The following is a 24,785-nucleotide window of genomic DNA, read 5'->3' on the forward strand; positions in this document are numbered from 1 at the left end:
GCATATACGTTTTCCTTTGGCAATATATATACAGGGTTGCTGAGTTTCTTTCATTTTATTATGACTGATTGGAATTAGCTGTTTTCCATCAAGTTGAAATAAAACTATTAGACCATCCACAGAGACACATTCTTATGTTTCTGGGAGGCTTGAACATCCATACTGAACATCCACTTTGTACTCTGTAGTATTAAGCTGATCACACAAAATAAAACATAGTTCTTGTCTTTAAGGAGCTTATACACAAGGCAGAGAAGTAAAAAATAACAACCACTACCTGATTATTATGTGGTAACTTCTAGAAGTAGGTGACTTTAGAGCTAGTTAGTCTGGTGATGTTTTCAAATACACAAATGATATATTGATATTATATAACATTAAATGTTTAAACAATATATTTCTCTAGACTTTATAATCAACTAATAGTTTTAGGATCTTAAGAAGAAAATAACATATCAGTGAGACCTAAAGAACAAAAAAGACATAGGGACACAAAACATTTGAAACCTTCAAATCAAGTTAATTTTGCTAGGGCAGAACTTGGAGAGGTTGCAATGTGGCCAGGAACTAATAAAAAGTGAAGCTGACCAGATGAGCAGCAGTCATGTGAGGGCTCATATACAAAATTAATGAGTCTGGACTTATTCTGAGAGAAATCTATACTAATAAAAGCCTAGGTGGCCCTTATGCCCTCACGTGACACCCTCACATTATCACAAGATGGCCCACCTCACATCGTCACAAGATGGCCACAACACAATGGCCACCACAAGATGGCTGGCAGGGGAGGGTAGCTGGGGGCAAGCTGGCCAGCAGGGGAGCAGTTAGGTGTCAATAAGGCTGACAGGGAGTGGTTAGGGGCAATCAGGCAGGCAGGCAGGGGAGCGGTTAGGAGCCAGCAGACCCAGATTATGAGAGGAATGTCCTAAACCAGCAGTTGGACATCCCTCAAGGGGTCCCAGATTAGAGAGGGTGCAGGCTAGGCTGAGGGACAACCCCCCCCCCCACCAAATGCATGAATTTTATGCACCAGTCCTCTAGTGAAATTATAAACTGAAGTTCTTACACTTAAGAAAACAACTCTAGATGAAAGATAATTGGAAACAAAGTAGGGATGTTCATTGGAGATAACCAAGATTTCTACTAGTAATATCAGTTTACGAACTTAATGTAGTACATGAAGAACTAAAAGAGAAGTATGGGCCGAAACCGGTTTGGCTCAATCAATAGAGTATCGGCCGGCCTGCGGACTCAAGGGTCCCAGGTTCGATTCCGGTCAAGGGCATGTACCTTGGTTGCAGGCACATCCCCAGTGGGGGGTGTGCAGGAGGCATCTGATTGATGTTCCTCTCTCATCAATGTTTCTAACTTTCTATCCCTCTCCCTTCTTTTCTGTAAAAAATCAATAAAATATATTTTTTTTAAAAAAGACTATCTACATTAAAAAATAAAATAAAATAAATAAATAAAAGAAGTATGGGGGGATGGATAAATAAATTACCAAACAAATAAATAAATAAAATATAAGTATGAGTGGCTAAAAGCTGGTAGATGTGAAATATTGAGGAGGTACCCTATAACTTCAGACAATTATTTTATTTCATCGTAGAATAGTAAGGAAGACTGTCTTGAAACTACAAATTTCAAACAAACGATTTAAAGTCATTAGAACTTTATTATTTTTAACTTAAACCTGAAAGGGAAAAACAACACTCTTAACTTCTTGTTATATGAGGCTAAAGAATACTTATGAATTTGAAATTATTTGTCAAAAGCTAGGTATTTTGATTAAGGTAAGCACTAAGAATTTATTTTAAATCAACCTCACAAATTCCTGGCAGCAAAAAAATAAGTGTGTGTGTGGGGGGGGCAGGGGGGGAACTTCAAAACATAAAATAATGCCTTCAAAACAAAAACAATAAATGAAAATCAACTTTTTGTTGATAGCTTACATTTCAAACATATCAATCTAAGTATAAAATACATTAATATATAGGATAAAAATTTGACCAAAGATATATACTTTATATTATACAGTTGTTTACACCAACTCAATTAAATTACCAAACTTGTTTTGACACTACCAGGATTTTAGCAGATAATACAGTGATCCGAAATAATGCTAACTTCAGTATAGAACAATTCCTGGAATTCAACATATTAGTATGAACTAATCATCATTCTCACTCCACTTACATTTTTCTAGTGATAGTGATACTTCTCTCTTCCTCCCCACTTTTTTTTTAACTAATGGAGAGCATTGAAATGAATTTTAGAGTTCCCTGAGAACAGATATAATCAGTAAAATAAAAGTGTCACCTACCCTTGGCGATCCTTGTACATTTTGTTAATTCTTTCCCATTGGAAATCCAGGCATGAGAGAGCTTCCTGGATCTCTGCCCTTTCTGCAGGTGTAGCATTCTGCAATGCTCCTGTCTTCTTATTGTGAATGATGTCAATCCGACCTGAGATTTGTTGCAAGTTGTCTTTTATTTTCTGTAATATTGAAAATTTTTAAAGCAATTAGAGATGAATTGGCTATCTAGGGAAAGATAAAAAGACAACTCAAAAGGTCCAGAAGTAAAAAATGGTCTTGCAATTATTAATTATTGACTTTTCAAAGTCATCAGCCCTAAAGCCCAATGGTTTTTAACATGTCCAAATTCAGTGGGTAGTGCATAGTCCTATTGATACAGCTGATCTCTCTTTCCATTTCAAAACTCTTTCTTCATTTGACTTCTATAAACTGCACTATTTAGGTTTTACTTTCACCCCCTTGTCTATAGCCTCTCAAGCTCCTTTGCTGAATCTTCCTCCTATTATTCTCTTAATGTTGGAGTGCTCTAGCCAAGTTTGACACTTCTTTCCTTCTCTATTCAGACTCCCCTATTTGTTCCTATGACTGTAAATACCCTTGATATGACAATGGCCCCCAATGTTGTATATCCAGTGCCATTCTCAACTGTGAACTCTAGACTCACAAATCCAACTTGGACATCGTATGAGCATCTCAAACTTAACATGGCCTAACTAAATTCTGTACTCTGTCTCTATCCTGTTACCTTTGTTTCCCATGGTTTGTCTCATTTCCATAAATGACATATTAATAGTTTTTCAGGCTGACAACCTTGGAATCATCCTTGAGATTTCTTTTATAAGCTCTAGTATTCAAATTGTTGGACAATCCTGTTGCCTCTACTTCCAGAACATGTCCAGAATTAGTGCACTTCTGTTTTTAAATATATTTAATTGATTTCAGAGAGGAAGAGAGAGGTAGAGATAGAAATATCAATGATGACACGGACACTGGGGCAGTGGGGGCTTTTTCTGGGGGGCAGGGTTGACAGGGATTCAATAAGGGGAAAAAGGAGACATATGTAATACTTTAAATAATACAAAATAAAGAGAAAATATTAATACTGATTACTTCTGGGTGGTGGGATTCTAAGTGAGTTTAATTTTTAAAAAATATTTGAGGAAATATTTTTTAATATTGAAAAAAAGAAATATCAATGGGAGAAAATCACTGACCAGCTGCCACCTGTACACCCCACACTGGGGATCAAGCCTGCAACTCAGGCATGTGTTCTAATTGGGAATTGAACCAGGGCCCTTCAGTTGGCAGACCAAAGCGCTATCCACTGAGCAAAACTGGCTAGGGCTGGTATACTTTTTGTTACATCCTTGTTATAGCTCTGATATAAACTATCATTATAGCTCACCTGGATTATTACAACAGCTATCTAAATGATCCTCCTGCTTCCAGTTGTGCCCATTTCCCAGTTAATTCTCCACATGATAACCAAAGAGATTTAAAAAAAAACAAACACATAAATCAGATAATATTACTCTACTCAAAACCCTCCAATGACTCCTCATCAAACCCATAATTTTTACCATGACCAAAAAAAAACCCCACAAACAAACAAACAAAAAAACACAACTCTGTATGACTTACCTGTAAGCTCCCCACAATTCTAATCTTATATCTTCTTAATCTTTTCTAAGTTCATAATATTTCAGCCTCATTAGCCTCTTTACACTTCTGGAGTATGCTAAGCATACTCTTGCTTCAAGAAAAGCACTCGCTGTTTCCTCTGCTAAAAATACTTTTCTACAAGATATCTATATGTCTGGTCTCACCTCACTTCCTTCTCACCTCAAAAGAGCTTTATCTACCATTCTAAACAGTAGCCCCAATTACTCTTTACTCCCTGTATTCTCCATGGCATATATAACTGACATTAAATTGTACATCTACTAGTCTCTCTATATCACTTGACTAGACCCTGAGTCCATCTGTCTTGCTTTCTATTGGGTTTCCAGAGCTTAAACATGTGTCTGGCACATGTTAGGTACCAATGCATTTTTGTTCAATAACTGAAGGAACCCAAATATAACCCATAATTTAAGTGCATAATTTCTATGTAGGTTATATTTAAGGGGAAATATCACAAACCAAAAATTAATTATATAACAAAACTTTTTAAATATTGCTTTTCAAAAAAAATCTAAAAGTTATATATTTGGCTGGAGTTGCTAGAATGAATTTATTTATTTTCTGCATCTGAAGTTTTATAGACAAGTCTACTGAACAAATATTCATTGAATTCTTCCATGTAAAAGAGTCAATATAGATAAAGGTAGGAGAAGCACGGTTTTATGTTTGTTTTTGAGAATGTTTATTTGTTTTTTAAATTGTATTTTATATTTTATGCAAATAAAAGTTTAATTTTATAAGGTATTTAATTGTTTTATTAAAAAATCTACATCATAGTTTACAGCAAGTTTATTTTATTGTTTAAGGTATTACAAATAGTAGTACAAATGTTTCCTTCCCCCTCCCTTTGACCTCCCTCAAGCTCCCCTACCCTCCTGGCACTTGCCCTCACCCCCTCCCCAATGTCTTGTGTCTGTTGGTTGTGCTTATATGCATGCATACAAGTCCTTTGGTTGATCTCTTACCCCCCTCCAAACCTCCCTTACCTTCTCGCTATAGTTTGACAGTATGTTCAATGCTTCTTTGCCTCTATTTTTGTTCAACAGTTGATAATGTTCTTTATTATCCATAAATGAGTAAGATTATGTGGTACTTATCTTTCACTGACCAGCTAATTTTGCTTAGCATAATGCTTTCCAGTCCCATCCATGCTGTGGAAAATGGTAACAATTCCTTCTTTTTTAGAGAAGCATAGTATTCCATTGTGTAGATGTACCATAGTTTTTTAATCCATTCATCTGCTGATAGGCATTAGGCGGTTTCCATATCTTAGCTATTGTAAATTGTGCTGCTATGAACATAGGAGTGCATATATCCTTTATGATTGGTGTTTCTGTTTTCTTGGGATATATTCCAAGAAATGGTATTACTGGGTCAAATGGCAGTTTCACTTTTAATTTTTTAAGGAAACATCATACTGTTTTTCCACAGTACCTGCACCAGTCTGCATTCCCACCAGCAGTGAAAGATAGTTCCTTTTTCTCTGAATCCTCTCCAGCACTTGACTTTTGTTGATTTGTTGATGATAGCCATTCTGACAGGTGTGAGATGGTACTCATTGTTGTTTTAATTTGTATCTCTAGGATGATTAGTGACTTTGAGCATGTTTTCATATGTCTACTGGCCTACTGTATGTCCTCTTTTAAAAAGTGTCTATTTAGGTCCTTTGGCCAATATTTGATTGGATATCTTACTTTTGTTAAGTTGTACGAGTTCATGGTAAATGTTGGAAATTAAATCCTTATTGGAGATAACATTGGCAAGTAAGTTCTCCCATACAAATATGTTCTCCCACGCAGTGGGCTTTATTGTTGTTTTGTTGATTGTTTCTTTTGCTGTGCAGAAGCTTTTTATTTTGATATAATCCCAGTTAGTTTATTTTCTCTTTAGTTTCCATTGCCCTAGGAGCTCTATTGGTAAAGATATTGCTATACAAATGTCTGCTATTTTGCTGTCTATGGCTTCTTCTAGGATTTTTATGATTTCCCGTCTTACATTTTTAAGTCCTTTATCCATTTTGAATTTCTTTTTGTGAATGGTATACATTTGTGGGCTAGTTTCTTTACTTTTCCTTTTTTTTTTTTTTTTTTTTTTTTTTAAGTATCTGTCCAGATTTCCCAAAGGCTCTTATTAAAAAGACTGTCTTGTTTCCACTGTATGCTCTTGTATCCTTTGTCAAATAGCAATTGAGCATAATGTCTTGTGTTGATTTCTGGATTCTCTGTTCTGTTCCACTGGTCTATAAGTATTTTCTTGTGCCAGTATCAGGCAGTTTTGAGAACAGTGGCTTTGTAGTATAGCTTGGTATCTGGTATTGTGATACCTCTAACATTATTCTTTTTTCTCAAGATTGCTGTAACTATTTGGGGTCTTTTTTTAATTCTAGATGGATTTTTGGAGACTTTTTTTCTAGGTCTTTAAAGTATGCTATTGGTATTTTAATGGGATTGCGTTGAATTTATAGACTGCATTGGGTAGTACAGACATTTTAATGAGGTTAATTCTACCAATCCATGAACATAGTATATTCTTCCATTGTTCATGTCTTTCTCTATCTCTTTTTTTAGTATCCAGAAATTTTCTGAGTACAAGTCCTTTGTCTCCTCAGGTAAGTTTATGCCTAGGTATCTTAATTTTTTTTGTTACAATAGTAAGTGGGATTATTTTTTAAATTTCTCTTTCTGTGAGTTCATTATTGGTGTATATAAAAGCCATAGACTTCTGGGTGTTAATTTTGTATCCTGCTATATTGCCAAATTCATTTATTTAGTAGTTTGTTTGTTTTTTATGGAATCTGAGATTTTCTATATACAATATCATGTCATCTGTAAATAAGGACAGTTTTACTTGCCCCCCCCCCAATTTAGATGCCTTTTATTTCTTCTTCTTGTCTGATCACAATAGCTAGTACTTCCAGTACCATGCCAAACAGGAGTTGTTAGAGTGGGCATCCTTGTCTTGTTCCCATTCTTTGGGGACATTGTTTAGGTTTTGCCCATTGGGTATAATATTGGCTCTGGATTTGTCATATATGGCTTTTATTATGTTGAGGTATGATCCTTCTATTCCCACCTTGCTGAGAGTTTTTATCAAGAAAGTGTGTTGTTTTGTCAGTCACCGGTGCTCAGTGCTGCCTATGGTACAGAGAATCAGAGTCCGGGACTGTTTGGAGGACCAGGTTGCACAGTCATCCTATGTTGGCATGAAGTACACTCTCCTGCAATGTGGAAAACAGAATTCTATGTGTGTTTTTCCAGAATCAAAATCAGGTGGCACTACTGCCCTGTGTAGGCATGGGGTCTGGTCACATGAGTTCACATTGTGGGAAACAGCCTCCCAGTGTCTGCATGCCCAGGCTCAAATTCAGGTAGCACAGCTACCCTGTGTGGGTGTGTGGTCTGATTGCATGATTGCACACTACAGGAAACAGTCTCCCAGTGTCTGAACACCCAGGCTCAAATCCAGGTAGCAGAGTCTCCCTGTGTGGGCAGGAGGCTTGCTTGCACAGGGTGTGTCTAGCAGTTCCTACGGTGCTGCAGCGAGCCTGCAAGGGGGGGGGGGATAGGCTCTGTGACTCACAGATAGCTTCAGCTGGGATATATGGATGTCTGAATTCTTGGTGTCTTCAGCTGTGGTCACAGGCCTTTGTCCCTAGAGGCTGTAGGGTCCCAGTTTGTATCTGAGACCAGATTGGGTGGTGGTAAGTTTAGGATCCTAGTCTCAAGCAGTTCTATTTATCAAGATGGCGTGTATCTGTGCCCTTGCAAGACACCCTTGGAGTATCTGTGGGAGCAGCAGGGTTTTGCCATCTAAGACTGCCCAGTTTAGCAGCCCATTGGAAGACCTGCAGGATCTAACTGTCGCTAGCTCACTCACACTCACACACACACACACACACACACACACACACACACACACACACACCATGTCCACACACTCCTCTATCACTCCCTCACCTCTCTCCCTCCATACCTTCTTGACAGTCACCATCTGTTTCCCTTAAATTTTTTGTAAAATATATTTTATTGAATTTTTACAGAGAGGAAGGGAGAGAGAGAGTTAGAAACATCGATGAGAGAGAGTCATTAATCAGCAGCCTCTTGCACACCCCCTACTGGGGATATGCCCGCAACCAAGGTACATGCCCCTGACTGGAATTGAACCTGGGACCTTTCAGTCCGCAGGCCAACGCTCTATCCACTGAGCCAAACCGGTTTCGGCTGTTTCCCTTAAATTTTATTTTATTAAGTGAAGGTGTGATTTAGAGAACTGATAGAAAAATAAAAGTGTAGAAGATTCAGCTAGATTATAAGAAAATATGATGTAAGTGGTTTAAGTGGTACTGAATCTTTCTGGAAGTTCAGAGAAGGAATAAATATATATCATATTTGGTCCCAAGATCAGGAAAGAGTTCATGAAGGTAGAGCAATTTTGGGTTGACATAGTTCATTGGTTGAAGTGGGTATAACATTATAGTTAGGAGATTACATATACACAAAATCGAGGAACATGAGTAGGCATATTTGGCTGTTTAGAAGTTTAGAGAATTAGGGAAAGATGGGTCAAGAAACAGAGGCTGGCGATGTTTGATTATGGGTTTTAAAAATTCTAAATGTACTACAGTAACCAGTAGAAAACTATGACTTATGAAAATTATAGAATGTTTCAAATACATAAAATGCAGGAAAATATTGCAAATAATCCCCATGAACACATATCAATAACATGAGTATTTTGCCTATTTTTAGACAAAACTGTCTACATGTATGAGATGGAGACAAAGCTAAATAGGAGCCTTCAATTTTTCAGAAAGAAGAATCTGAAGCAAACTCCATAAATCAGATTTGGCAACACTAGAAACTTGATGAGTAGATCTTGGGAGTTTTCCTAACTCATTTTAAGACTTCTGACTATGATGCATGAAGACATATCTTGAGGGAGAACTAAGCTGTAGAAACATGGGCGAATATAGATAATGCCAGTTGTAAGGAATAAAAGTCAATGCAAGCTAGCTAGAAAAAGAATAAGATGGAATGGTTATGGGCGATATGAATTATTTTCAAACAGAGAGGTGTTGTTTATAAAATTCTAAGGTGTTCTCTTTAAGTCTATGTACACCTTGGAATTGGACAACTTCATTATTTTATGTTAAGCAACTCAGTTTTAACTCTGGAGTAAGAGAATTTATCTGACAGGTCAATATTACCATAGGAGAGAACAGAGACATGCCAAAACAGAAATATCCTGTGAGAGTACTAACCTTGAGGAATGCAGGTTAAAACTGTATTTTATTGGTGTTACATACAGAATTGTGAGTCATTGGAATATAGATGTTTAATTGCACAAGAGCTGGTCAAATTGCTCAAAAAAGGTTTTTAGAGTGAGAAAAAAAAATTGGCTAAGGATGAACCCCTGTGGAAAGCAGAGTCAGTGGAAATCAATAAATATGTCCAAGGAGCAATTCTCATCAGATGAAGAAAGAACCAGAAGAGGAAAGTAATTCAAAACCAAGGGAAGAAAGAACAGGAATGAGGGAGGGAGTTGTCAACAAGTCAAACACAGCTGGAACAGGAGGGAAAAGTCAACGTCCGCAATTTAGGTCTTTGGTGATCTTATCAAGAGCAATTTCAACATTTGGAAAGTGTGAAAATATAAATCTGGCGAGAGCATACTGTCTTCCCCTGTCAGCTTACTTCACTACAAAACTGAAAATAGTGTAGTACTACCTTGTGGTGTGCTTTATTTGACTTAAGGCACATCCTTACTGAAGAAAGGTTTACTAATAAAAGCATAAATGATATAACAGAAACTTTTTAAAAACTAAATTGTGGAATGTCAAAAACAATATAAAGGAATAAACAAAGCATAAACTGACTCATTGATACAGAGAATAGTTGATGGTTTGCAGAGGAGAGGAGAGTTTGGGGACTGGGTGAAAAAAGTAAAGAGATTGGGAAGTACAGATTGGTAGTTACAGAACAGTCGTGGGATGTAAAGTACAGCTTAGGGAATATCTATATATGTAAAAGGCTAAGTGTCTGTCAAACCAGTAGCTATGACATCCACTGATGATCAAGTGCCAGACGCTAAAACCAGGAGCTGCCATGACATGCACTGGCCATTTAAAAATAAACAGTACCACAGACCTGGCACCAAGAAACTGACACTTGGCTTCTTCCAAGTGTGACACAAGCCCAGCCACCACCCTGGAGTGACACCCCACCAAATCCCAACCAAAGTTGCCAAGACCCCATGGTGCAAAATGCAACCCACAGCACAGCACAGCCTGGAAATGGTCGCTGTGGGCACTGGGTAATGACTTCACATAGCAACACCCAGCTTCCTCTTCCAAGCCACTACACTCCTTGGAGTTACTTCAGACCAGGAACAAGACTTGCTTTATAGCCAGATGCAAATATCTGATAGTTCAACCAAATGTTTGTGAACCATTTTCCTGTGCCTCATCTCATTTGATCCTCACAGTAGGTAGATAGGAAACTTGGTAGAATCTTATTTTCTTTACATTAGTAAGATAAGAGATTTAGAAAGTTTAGAAACTTGACCCAACTGAAAAATAAGAAATGGTGGACCTAGAAAATGACTTCAGGTTTTCTCCCTGCACAGAATATAATCAAACACTGCTGCAGTTAAATATTTTACTCTTTGTCCTCCCTGCATGACATACAATAATAATACGTTTCATATTAATTTTCACTGCTGTGTTGCTGACAATTACCTGGAAGAGAAGTTGGGGTGCTTCACTGGGATGGAAAAAGTTTAGCTACATCAGAAAACTGGTCTAATTAAGCAAGTTTATATATATGGAACATGTATATATATGGTCTAAGTTGACTCACATATGTGTGATGCATATAAAAATCTCGCTGGCTCCAATCATATGTGTGTGTTTCAATCTGCCATAGTTTATCATGAATTTGGTTGGCACTTCTATTATAGAGAAAGGGCAAATAGTTATATAACAACATTTCCTCTAATAAATTTCATTTCAATGTGCACAAATCAATATACCAGGACACTAATATGTAATCTATGTATATAAAAGCCCAATAACTGGTATGGCAGAATGACCAAAACAACCAGAATGTTCACTATTATGCGCACTGACCACCAGGGGGCAGACGCTCAACACAGGAGCTTCCCCCAGTAATTAGTGCACTCCCACAGTGGGAGTGCCACTCAGCCAGAATCTGGGCTCATGGCTGGTGAGTGTAGCAGTGGTGGTGGGAGCTTCTCCTGCCCCTGAGACAGTGCTAAGGATCAGTGAGCCATGCAGTAAGGAGTGAGCAGGTGGGTGGTAAGGAGTGAGCAGGTGGGTAGTTCAGAGCAAGCAGGTGGGTGGTAAGGAAAGAGCAGTTAGGCAGTTAGGGGTAAGCAGGCCAGCAGTTAGGAGCGAGGGTCCCAAATTGTGAGAGGGCTCAGGCTGGGCTGAGGAACCTCCCTTCCCCCATGCACAAATTCCATGCATCAGGCCTCTAGTATTGCTATAATTATGTACAGTGCCAGGTGGATACTGGAAATATTGGGAGAACACTTTGTAAAGTATATGATTGCCTAACCACTATGCTATACACCTGAAACTAAAATAATATGGAATGTAAACATTAATTTAAAAAAAAAACTAAAAATAATTAAAGATATAAAGGATCTGGTATATCTTAGCAATGTCCTAAAAGTCAAAGTCATTGCTGTCAAGCACATTTCTTATATTTCCTTTTTTTTATTTACCTGGCAAAATTTAATGATCTTCTGATGGCTCTGAGCATGGAGGCTTGGGTGAAATATTTAGGGCTATCCCACTAGTTTGGTTAAACTTCTTCTCAATGTTTCTATTATCTCCGCTCACCTGGGCAGCATAATTTCACCACTACTTGCCTTGGCACAACTCCTGATGTAAGACATGGACTCCATCATGGAGTGGTTGCCAGCCCAAGGGCAGAGATGCAGAACTCAGACAAGTTTTCCACTTGATACCAAGCAGCCTGCTTACTGACAGGCTCATTACTTATTGATACATTCATATTGAGGCAACCAGCCACATTTGTATTTTGGGGAGTCCAAATACTTAAAATGAATGCCTGTCATTTCATATGGGGGTAAAATTCAAAAGTCATAAAGGAGGATCTTCCTCACCAGAATAAAAGTAATCCATTTATAGCTTTGGTGGTGTGTGTATACACGTATACACAAATACATATTCTCTCTCTCTGATGATGTGAGCTTGCAAAGCTTCCTGATTTTAACTCGAATCTCCGCAGAGCTCTCAATTCTCTGGAAAGAGGTAGACTTGCTCAGAATCGAGTTATGAACTGTTTTAGTAATGCTGGGCAGTGTGTTGCAAAGGCAAGAAAACTTTCTCTCTTAAAAGAGATAAGCAAAAAGCAAAAACTGGGGCAGGGATGTCATCATACTCCCTAGATATCTAGATAATAGCTCCTTGGTACATTCTCAGAGAATGCTGTCAAAATTGGCTGGAGTCCAGAAAATCCTTTTAAAAGTGCCTATACATACTATTGTCCCTGAGGTATTGTACACATAAATATGGTACATGCACCAAAGAAAATTCTGCAGCAGTTTTCATAGTTTAAAGTCATAGATGAGCTCTTTTATAGCTTTTTACTATTTCAGTTTGTCTAGAAATAAGTGATCTTTACAGTTTCTGACCCTCTAAAAATCATAGTCCCTGCATTTTGCTATGGTGATAAAAAAAAATCCCTAGGATCATGATAGAATATATTATTCCCATTTCTACCCCTGAATAGTTCCTTATCTTACCTGAAAATATCATGGGAAAAATAATGAATTACCCACATTCTAGTCAACTTCTTTCTTAATTTTGACATGCCCCATGAATTTATCTCCCTAACCCCCACTTCAATTCTGTAAGATGTCTATTTGTTAAGCATGCTTCCTAAAAAACAGGAAATTTTAATTTCTGAAAGTCATTTGCATATGGGTTTATAAAATTTAATTCCTTAATATTTAAAAATAGAATCTTTGCAACTCTGATTCACAAAATCAAATGAATTCAATAAGATCCTTATTTATACACTGTTAATAGATGAAAAATTAGATAGTGACATAACTTTTACAACTGTTAAGATGAAGACTAGATATGTAAAATAAAGCAAAAGAGAAGACTATGAACTATGCTGCTTTAATTTAAATTTCTAGTTGAAAAGCTCGTTGTTTAAATAAGTATGCATATAGGCATAACCCATGGATAAAGACAATAGTGTGGTGAAGGCCTAGGGCAGGATGGGGCAGGGGCAAGCTAGAAGAGGTCAATGGGGGAAAAGAGGAACATATATAATACTTTCAACAATAAAGATAAATTTAAAAATAAAGACACAATCATTGTAACAATAACACAATAAATAAGAAGTTGTTGATAACATAGCCAATAATGTAGGCCTCAATATCCATCAAGACAAATACTATTTTAAAACATGGGTCTCCCTGTCAAAAGAAAATCAGATTTTAAATGGAATTCATAACACAAACAATTTGAACCTAAAAGTTGTTTGTTTATTCAAGTACTAGAGGCCCAATGCACACAATTTGTGAAAAAGTAGACCTTCCTTCCCTTAGGTGCCAGCACCAGCTTCTCTCTGGCACCCAGGACCTGCTTCACTCCAGCCACCAGCAGGCACCTGGACCCAGATTTCGCTCCAGCCACCAGTAGACATTGGGACTTGGGCATCCCTCCATCCATCACTAGCTTCTTGCAGAAGGATGTCTGGAATGATGTCTGATCTAATTAGCATATTATACTTTTATTATTATAGATTATTATTAAGAGATTGTATAATAAGTGCCTTCAATGAACTAAAATAGAAACTAGAGACTACAGACAATTTAGGAATCCAAAGAAGAGATCTATTTGCCAAATAACTATGTTGAAATAAAGGTCTCAAGTAACTCTTAATTTAACTATGCTGTATTCTATCATAACAGGCAGATTTCTGATCCTATCTAATAAAAGAGTAATATGCAAATTAACTATCACTCTGCTACACCCACAAGCCATACTCACAAGGCAATCAGGAGCAAATGTAAAAATAAACCCAACCAAGATGGCTATGGCCACAGAGAGCAGGAAGGAGGCTAGGGTTTCCCCAACAATGGAGGAAGCCAAGCTTTCCACCTGCCCTTGCCAGTTAGGCCTCCACTCAAGGATACCAAGTTTCAATGATAGAAGATACATAAATCCAAACAGAAATGGTGGCAGCCATGGAGATGGAAAGAGCAGCAGGCTAGGGTTGCTCCCAGAAATGGAGGAAGCCAAGCTTCTGAAGCCCTGGCCTGCCTTGGCCTCCACTCTAGGCTATAAAGTTTCAATTATAGAAGATACATAAATCCAAACAGAAATGGCTGCGGCCACAAAGTGAGCAAAAGGCTTGGCTCTGCTTCCTGGCTACAAAGTTTCAATTGTAGAAGATAAATAAATCGCAGATACCAGGGCCTCCACTTGGGTCACCAGGGGTCATGGCTGGCCTGCAAACCAAAGCAGGCCCCTAGACCAGTCTGTCCCACACCCAAGGGAACCCCCACCCTGATCCAGGACACCCTTCAGGGCAAACTAGCTGGCCCCCACCCATGCACCAGGCCTCTATCCTATCTAATAAAAGAGTAATATGTATACTGACCATCACTCCAACACACAAGATGGGTGCTCCCATGTGGTCAAAGATCCTGCCTCCATGTGGACACAAGATGGCTACCACAAGATGGTCAGCAGGAGAGGGCAGTTGGGAGGGACCAGGCCTACAAAGGAGGACAGTTGGGGGGCAATCAAGCCTGCAGGGGTAGTAGTTAGGGGTGACCAAGTCGGCAGAGGAGGGAAGTTGGAGGCAACCAGGCCTACAGGGGAGAACAGCTGGGGGGGGGCGGGGGACCAGGCCTGTAGGGGAGGGCATTTAGGGGTAACCTGGCCTGCAGGGAATGTCAGTTAGAGACAAATAGGCTGGCAGGGGAGCTGTTAGGCATCAATCAGGATGACAGGGGAGTGATTAGTGAGTGAGCAGGCTGGCAGGCAGAAGCAGTTAGGGGTAAACAGGAAGGCAGGCAAGTGTGCAGTTCGGAGCAAGCAGTCCTGGATTGTGAGAGGGCAGTCCGACATCCCTCAAGGGTTCCCAGATTGGAGAGGGCACAGGCTGGGCTGAGTGGCACCCCCTCCCCTGCACGAATTTCATGCACCGGGCCTCTAGTGTTAATATAAAATGACAACTACTCCCTTGATGTTAGAACGTTTCATTATAGAGTATGCCTTTCTTTTCCCACTTAAGTGGGAAATCTACTTGTATGAATGTTAAAGTAGATACAGTAGAAATTGCATAGCCCTAGAGTATATTGAACAGGGATAATGATATCTGAGATAAATGAACTTATTTTTAATCACTTCTGATAAAAATAAACTTAAATGTATTGAATTTTTAATGTCATTTCTTACCTTCAGCTAAATGCTTTGTTTCAAAAATACTATGAAAATTGGTAGCATTATTTTTGCTTTACCTTCCCTGTAGTCATGAAAATAAGTAGGCATTTCATAAAACATAAAATTTAATTAAAGTTTTTTTTAATAATTCAGCAGACAACTGAATAAATGAATATGTCTATAAATTACAGGTGCCTTTAGTCTGTTTTATACCAAAGAAGTGAGCACAAACACACCTCATGAGTTTAAAACTTTTACCAAAGTAAAAGGGGGGCAACGGTAAGGTATGTACACGGATAATAGTTTAATAAAAAATAAAAAAAAACCTTTTACCAAGGTAGTGTTTTAAATAATGTTTACTATAGGATCTGTATACAAATGTTAATCTGAAATTTTGTCTTCTATTTTAAAAATTATTTACAAAAGATTGATTTCAATTTTTTCCAATGTTCCCTTAGTAAAAATGTTTTCATAAGGAAAAAGCTATCTTAAAAGTGAAACAATGTGGTTACAGAGAAATAAAAACATATGCTGAAATGTAAGCTAATGCAAAATCGATTGTTTAGTGTATTTCCCCCTAAAGGTGACTTCCATATTTCAATGATACTCTGGTTTGAAGTAGATTGAATTTCATTAAATAAAAACAAAACTATAAAATTGCTTTCTAGTGAATTTTAGGGTTTCATTTCTCAAAATGACATGTGAACACATGGCTAGAAACACCTGTAAATCACTTTTTTTTTTTTTTTACCATATTTACTTCCTGAAGGGAATTTCTATTTATTGCTTCACTGCATCTTCTCCCTCCTCTGCAGCATTCACTATTGTTGGGCTGGCCATCATCACACAGCTGTGCCTCCCTAATTTACCTAGGTCTGCTATGTCATGGGTTTTTCTCTATTCTACTTCATGAACTCAATATGTATCTGTTGAAATCTACCATGTGCCAGGTACCTCCTATATACTGGGTATATAATAGGGAGCCAGAAAGACAAAGTGCTATTATTTCTGTTAGCCCACAAATATTTTATGTAGCCTTAAACAATGTAAGTCCTTAAATGTCTCAGTCCCTAACTCTGCTGGATGTCTCCTCTGTTGGGCACTATCAGCAATGAATTTAAAATGCCATCTTGATATCTTGCTGATACCATTTTCCACCTCCATAAATAAGAAACTTTTGTATCAAGATCATAATATTTAGATCATGGAGCAGCTATGATTTTCTACAGAGGTGAAGTTGGAGAAAAGAGGGATGGAAAAGGATATAGGAAAATACACATTTTGTGAGCAAGTGTGGAAGAAGAGCCAACAAATTATCCCAAATGATTCCCAAATTTGTATCTCTATCAAGATTCTATCCTGAACTCTGACATACCAGTATACATCCAACTGTTGTTGTTTTTTATGTCTACTTGGATGTTTAATAAACACCTTAAACTTACATCTTAAACTCACAAACCTTGTATCCTCATCTGCTCCCCCCGTAATTTTCCACATTCTATAGTTAATGGAGGCTCCATTCTTCCAGTTGTTTGTGTTAAAATTATTGGTGTTATCCTTGAATCCTCTCTTTACCTACCCACAAAAAATTGGCCACAAAATCCTGTGGGCTCTGCCCTTAAAATATATCCAAAATTTGAAAATACCACTGCTTTGATCCAAACTACCATCTTTAGTTTGCATAATTCAGAATATGACTTTAATAATAATGCTTTCTTCATAGGGTAGCTGTGCTTACCATATGAGTTACCAAAAGTAAAAAATTTAGAACTTGTTCTGTCACATGATAAATAAGTAGTGGCAATCTATTGCTAGTGTCCAAATTCAGATTATATTCAAAGCACAAATATTCAAGAATTTTCTCCTCTATAAAATTATTCTCAGTTTCTGCTTTCTACATTGCTTCCTCCTCTTCATTAATTCAGTTACACTCATGCCTTATGCTATGTATTTTGGCTATATTATGTCTTTTCTAACTTTATACTTTCTAAATTGTTTGTATAAATATGAAATGTGTTTTCAATTAATATTACAAATTACCAGAGAGTTCAGGAATCACATCCTACATTTATTTTCACTTCTTAAGCACAGCATTCAGGCCTTAATAAATATTTGTTGATCTGAAGTAATAAATGGAGTGGAAGCTCTGAATCTTAACTTGCTCATAAAAATCCAATGTGAATTGAATCACTGAACCCTATTGGTACACTGTTCTTGATACATTGAGATCTGCATTCAGGTCCCCACAGATGTTATGAGCTGTTCAGATTCTCCCCTGTTTATTTTATTTTACTGGCCATTTAGCTGTTAGAGTGGAATAATAGTCCATCTATATTCCCTAGCTAAGTTTCTCCATGATTTCCTCTCAGTACCTCAAATACCTAACAACAGACAAAGTCCTTCATTCAGTGTTATGTCTGTCCAAGTTTCCCAAATGCCACTGAATAGCAATAAGAACAAAAATAACAATGCAGCCAAAACCGGTTTGGCTCAGTGGATAGAGCGTTGGCCTGCAGACTGAAGGGTTCCAGGTTCGATTCCGGTCAAGGGCATGTACCTTGGTTGCAGGCACATCCCCAGTAGAGAGTACGAAAAGGCAGCTGATTGATGTTTCTAACTCTCTATCCCTCTCTCTTCCTCTCTGTAAAAAAATCAATAAAATATATTAAAAAAATAAAAAAATAACAATGCAAACTTGCACTTCACTGCTCCAAGTGCTCCTCAAAAACAATTCTGGTCTATCAGTGCCAACTAAACTAAAAACGGTTTTACAAATCATTTTATCATAGCTACGTTTTGTGTTCACTTTGTGCACATTGCCTAAATCATTTTATAGGAAATCTTGGTAGAAAAACTAGCTATTGCACATAGTAACAGAAAATTGTATCAAAGCAAATGCTTTTCTCTTCATAAAAAAAATAGACACATGGTATTCTATATTTCTAAAGCATTCAGAACTAGAACATATTTTTAAGTCTTGTGCAACTGAACAGAGTAGAAGCAGGCAGGTTTTATGGGGAAAATACAGGGGAAAGTAAAATGCTGATTACCAGTAAGGATTGGAATTAACAAATGTGATCAAGATGATTTTCTTTCTTTTTTTCATCTTATACTTTATTTTCGTGTTTAAATATGGAATCATGAGCCTTGTATTATTTTGATAAAGACTGACAATTCAGTATGAATAATCAAACAATTTCATAAATAATTACTATACAAGAAAGCATGTAATCTAATCTGTAGAAATTAATGCAAATGGCAGAACATTATTTTGGAAAAAATAAGAGACATATTTGGTAATATTTTCCCATTTTATAAATGATTAATGCAGTTGATGTTCAGAGCTCATGCTTTCTATCCTTGAGTTTTACATGAGAGAAAGAAAAGCAAAACAACTGCTTCATACAATTGTTCTGAATCTAAGTGCATACATTTAAGAAAAACAAAACAAAAACTATTATATAGAAGTAGGACCCTAACACTCTACTTCATTTCCTTACCTTTTTGGAAGTCCCATAGATTTTCTAACGGATAAGATGATGACTCATCCTATAACCTTTTGCCTAAAGGTTGGCGAATTAATTTTGGGAAATGGTAGTGGCTAGGGTCTATTAATTATATGTGATTTAAAATAAAAAAATTCTTGACTTTTCCCTTGAAAGTTTAATTATATGCATCAAGATTCAGAAATAGTGGATGGGTAAAAATCATTTATTAGATTGAACTATATGTAATTATGAATATTTAAACATTTTGACTTATAAATGTTAATTTATTAGATTCAACTGAATATTATAGTATTAACATGCTCATAATTACCAATTTAGTCAGGAAAATGAACAAGACTGGCCTTTCTAAACATCAAAAGAAATACATATAAAAATAAATAACAAAACATTAAACTACAAAGAAAAAGAAAAAACACTACTGATTAAACCATTATTCATTCAGAGCTTCAATGTTTTTAAGTATTTTATGACACAGTTCTGAACACAAGGCACAGAATTTTATTTTATTTTTGTAAAATATATTTTATTGATTTTTTACAGAGAGGAAGGGAGAGAGATAGAGAGCTGGAAACATTGATGAGAGAGAAACATCAACCAGCTGCCTCTTGCACACCCCCCACCGGGGATGTGCCCACAACCAAGGCAAGTGCCCTTGACCAGAATCGAACCTGGGAGGGACCCTTCAGTCCACAGACCAACGCTCTACCACTGAGCCAAACCAGTTTCGGCAAGGCACAGAATTTTAAATATTGAAATTGAATTGAAGTAAAAAGGGCAACTCAACATATCTCCTTAAAAAACCAAATCCAAACAACAACAAAAAACCAAACACATAAACTAGAAAACAGCATCCTATTCTTGGTAAAAGCCATGGAAACTTGAAACAATTTAGAGTTTTTATTTATCTCAATAATACATTAAATGTGAGTTATTTATTTTGCAGATAAAATCAATAGAAGAAAAGAAAACTTTATGTCTAAGTAATATGTAACTTTGGAAATATATTGTAGTTAAGAATAATGTTTGAAAGTATAGAAGATTCTCAAACAGATGTTTATGTGGAAAGCAAATGTTATTTTAGTCTATGTACATTTTCTTTTTTTACTTTAAACTTTTCTTTTTACCTTCAGGCTTTTTGCTAAATCTAGAAATAACTTTATGCATAGTTTATGCTGTCATTAACATTTTATTTAAAGTTTTGTACATATCCATATCCCTTGGGTGACTTCAGAATGTGATATATTTTATTTTGTTCCTATATAAGATGATGACTTATCTGTTAAATGATATTTTCAACATAAAAAAGAATGTGGTAAACCTTATAAAACTGCATATGGATGTGTACAAAACTTTAAATAAAATGTTCAATGCCAGAATAAAATATACATAAAGTTATTTCCCCCTACCTGGTGAAATAGACTTACAAGTCCGAGAAGCACAGAGAACCCCAAACAAGAGGATTCCAAAGAGGACCACAGCAAAACCCATCATGATTAAAATGGTAAGGGCAAAAGACAAAGAGAGACTCTTAAAAGCAGCAAAAGAAAAATTCTTAGTTACCTACAAGGGAGTGGCCATATGACTCTCAGCTGGTTTCTCAACATAAACTGTGCAGGCCAGAAGGATGTGGCAAGAAATATTCAAAGTGATGAACAAGAACCTACAACCAAGATTACTCTACCTATCAAAACTATCATTTAGAATTGAAGGTCAGATAAAGAGCTTCATAGACAAGAAAAAGCTAATGGAGTTCATCACCACCAAAGCGATATTATATGAAACGCTGAAGGGTATTCTTTAAGAAAAGGAAGAAGAAATAAAAGGTAAAGATTTAAAAAAAAAAAAAAAAAGAACAACAAAGTGGCAATAAATACATATATATCAACAATTTAATCTATAAAAAGCAAACAAATAAAAAAAATCTGATGAACAGAATGAACTGATGAATGGAATAGAATGAGGGGCATGGGAATAGAACAGACTGACAGTTCTCAGAGGGAAGAAGGTGTGGGGTGCGAGAAGAGATTAGACAAAGATATTATATGCATGTATGCATTACCTATGGACACAGACAATAGGGTGGTAAGGGCCTCGGGTGGGGTGGGAACTGGATGGAGGGAAGCTACATGTAGAAAAAAAGAAAGACCAATGTAATAATCTGAGCAATAAAGATTAATTTTAAAAAAAGAGTGGGGGAAATTCCAGATGGGTCACAATATCCATTACTTTGAAACTGCAAGAAACTAGGGATCCATCCTGTAGGTTAATATCTATATACATAAAGAAGTAATATGCTAATTGTTCCTAATGGTGTCTCAGTCATGACCAGTCAACAGGCAAGAGCTTGTGGGCGGGGACAGGGCCGGGACTTCTGGTCCCAGTGCAGGCACACACAGGCCTGCCCAGCATTAACTTCATGCTGACTCAGAGGCTGAAATTACTCCTGACTGAGGCATGTGCAGGCAGGAGCTGCTGGATGAGAAGAGGAACAGGGACTTGTGCTACTAGGACATCAGGCTGCCATTTGGGGTGGCCCTCCTGGCAGAGGCATGGGCAAGCCTGCTACACCACCTGGCCCAGGGGGGGCATCAGGACAGGGGCATGGGGACTTGGAAGAGAGCTCTCAGCACTCATGTGCTGGGCTCTGAATGTGCAGAGAGGAGGGGAGAACAGTTAGGGCCATGAGGCTGGCAGGGGAGCAGTTAGGGGAATCAAGCAGGCAAGAAAGCAGTTAGGGGCATCAGGCAGACTGGCAGGTGAGCGCTTAGGAGCCAGTGGGTTCTGGATTGTGAGAGGGATCCCAGATTGAAGAGGGTGTAGGCCAGGCTGAGGAACCCCTCCACCCCCCATGCATGAATTTTGTGCACCAGGTCATATGTATACACACATAATACACACACACACACACACACACACACACACACACACACACTTGGGACTGGCTACACTGATTACTTAAAAATAACAACAATAAGAATTATATATGAAAAAAGGTGGGAAAGAACAGGTTTTTTTTTGTATGGAAAGGAACTCTGTTAATCCAGAAAAAATACTGAATGTCAAATTAAAGAATAAAAGCAGCTCCTATAACAAATACTAGAGAGATGAAAATAAGAAAATGCAATTTTCCAGCTGGCATATCTCAGTGGTTGAGTGTTGACCTATGAACCAGGAGTTCATGGTTCAATTCCCAGTCAGAGCATATGCCTGGATTGTGGGATTATATATATATAGTACTGACTCAGTATTACTATTTTAATAAACACAACACTACAGCTATATGGATATGGATATGTATACACCTAGTACGGGATGTGCAGGAGGCAGTCAATCAATGATTATCTCATCATTGATGTTTGTATCTCTCTCTCCCTCTCCCTTACTCTCTGAGATATAGTTTTAAAAGAATAAGTAATTGAAGAAGTTTACAACATTCTTTAAGCCAATATGTTTTTAGGATTATTTGCATGAGCATTTAATTTACCATAATTTTAAAAGATTTTGAGTATTTGACAAGGTAATATGTGTTTTACACATTTTAAAATTTATATAATCCTACATAAGTAGACTGGAATAGGTATAATCATTGATATAATTTCAAAGTTATACAAACTGAGACCTAAAAGTTTTTTTTCTCTTGTCCAATGATACAACTATTAAGAAATTCAATGTCTAAATTGAAGTATTTTAGGTTGAAATCCAGTGATTTGTCAACCTCTCGAGCCTACTGTATGTCATAACTATATACTGAAAACTGAATGACAGGAAAAAATATTACCAACATTTTCATTACAAGTGGGTTTCCTGTCACAAACTTCAATAAGTGGCTGGTTTAAAAATCAGTATACACAAATCTAGAGCACATGTCTATATGTTGGAATCATTGTGTATATTATTAGAATTCACACATTTGGGTTATTTAACTCAATATAATGTAGAAGAGGATAATTTTGTATCTTTTTTCAGCTTTGACACTGACAGCAGATTAACACTGCTCTGATCTCTTTGATTACAGGGACCATATCTGGACTTCCCAGACTATCATTTATTCATTTAACTGATGTAAAGTGAGTGCCTAATAAGTGTTAGGTAGTTACCTAGGAGTTGAAGATACAGTCGTGAATAGGAAAAAAAAAGATACTGTTTTTTTCCTTCCTACCAAACCTATGTATGATGGAGGTTGGTCACCATAGGAGACAGGTCATAAGGTTTAGGTGACTCATTTGTAAACTACTGTGAATGATGAAATTGTATCTTTTGCTGTTGCTGACTCAGTATCATCATTTTAATAAATACAACACTACAGGTATATGGATATGAATATGTATACACTTAAATGCATGTGCATGTATTTTAGACAACCCTGCACTATCATTTTTACGTTTTGGGCTTTAAGGAGTTTTAGTTAACAAAAATGCCCTGAGACCTGTTGTAACTTGGTTAACCGAAAAGCCCACAACTTCCATTTCTAAGAAAAAAGAATTATAGAAACCCATTAGTAGCTGTTGTGACAGCAGCCATTGGAGAGTATATCTATCTTAAAATTGAAAAAGAGAAATTGGAGTACCAAAGACTCAAACTCTGGGTCATTTTCACCCTCTGGAATTTGTCTTTATCTGACAGATGGAGGCAGCATCCTATATAAATCTAATTCTTATCCTCTTTATGTCTCATCCAGCTACCAGGCAGTACATTAATGACAGATTGAATTGAGAAAAGTATTCAATCAAAAGGCATTAAAGCACTTATTAATTAGGTTTTTCTGAGCTTCTAAAGAAAATTTTAAAGTTAGATTTAGTGGCTCTATGGTAAATTGACCTTTATATATTTTTTTTCTTCTCTGTTTATGGTCCACAGGTGAAAAACACTTCCAAAACAAAACTATTTATTTTGGTCAAAACATTCGCCATGGGATGATGCATCATTTTTGAATAACAAATCAGTAATCATATATCACAGTTCAAAAATCTACATCATAATTGAATCATTCATGAAGAGAGGAAAATCCTCATTTCTACCAGTCTCATAAACTGTAAGTTTTAATGTGTAAGTTTCTGATTTCAAGAATTTATAGAATGGGGATTATCAAAATACTCTTACTAGGAGAATGAATCGAGTATGAATGAGCTTTTTAAAGGACATTTAAGCAGATATGGGAATAAAATGCAGCATGGGAGTCTGAGCAGGACAACTGCTGGGCCTGATAAAATAATGGCAGAGAGAAAAGAATGAATAATTTACTATAAAATAGATACATGTATAAAAGATAAAGGAAAACTGCACCAAAACACATATAAATATGAGCTGGGTAGGACTATCATGTAGTAAATATCTATAATCTTTCACTATAAAACATATGAAAAATGAAGTATTATAGAAATAATTTAAGTAGGATTTAAATTCCAGCGAATAAATTAATGTCTGTAAAGTAATACACCAATATAAATAGCCAATTGAACAAATAGATCCCAAATAAAAAAAAACAGTTGAAGAAAGGAATTAAATTTATAACTGAATAAATGTGTTAGTTGAAAAACCTGTATTTTCATTTAAAGAAATCACTAAATGACCACATAGTAATTCAAAATGTTATATATAGAATAAAAATTACTTCTAACAATATGGTAATGAATTAATAAATGTCCTATTTTTCCATGTACTGAACTATTCTATTAGAAAATTTATGTATGATCAGGCCAGGTAGCTCAGTCAGAGTGTCATGATATGACAAGGTTGTGGGTTTAATCTCTGCTCAGGGCACATACTGAAATCAACCAATGAATGCATAAATAAGTGAAACAACAAACCTCTCTCTCTCCCC

General features: G+C 36.7%; 1 protein-coding gene across 4 annotated transcripts in view; it reads right to left on the reverse strand.

Annotated features, from left to right (window-relative positions):
* The window catches only part of DMD (dystrophin), a 1,962,662-nt gene that overhangs the window by 1,219,155 nt on the left and 718,722 nt on the right, over positions 1-24,785 (reverse strand). For all 4 annotated transcript variants that reach the window (XM_045582357.1, XM_045582356.1, XM_045582355.1 and 1 more), the window contains one exon: positions 2,324-2,496. In XM_045582357.1, coding sequence (XP_045438313.1) covers positions 2,324-2,496 — 173 coding nt within the window. The remainder of the gene's footprint in view (positions 1-2,323; positions 2,497-24,785) is intronic.

The sequence above is a fragment of the Pipistrellus kuhlii genome, unplaced genomic scaffold (assembly GCF_014108245.1).
Source record: "Pipistrellus kuhlii isolate mPipKuh1 unplaced genomic scaffold, mPipKuh1.p scaffold_m20_p_16, whole genome shotgun sequence".
In the NCBI taxonomy this organism is placed as follows: Eukaryota; Metazoa; Chordata; class Mammalia; order Chiroptera; family Vespertilionidae; genus Pipistrellus; species Pipistrellus kuhlii.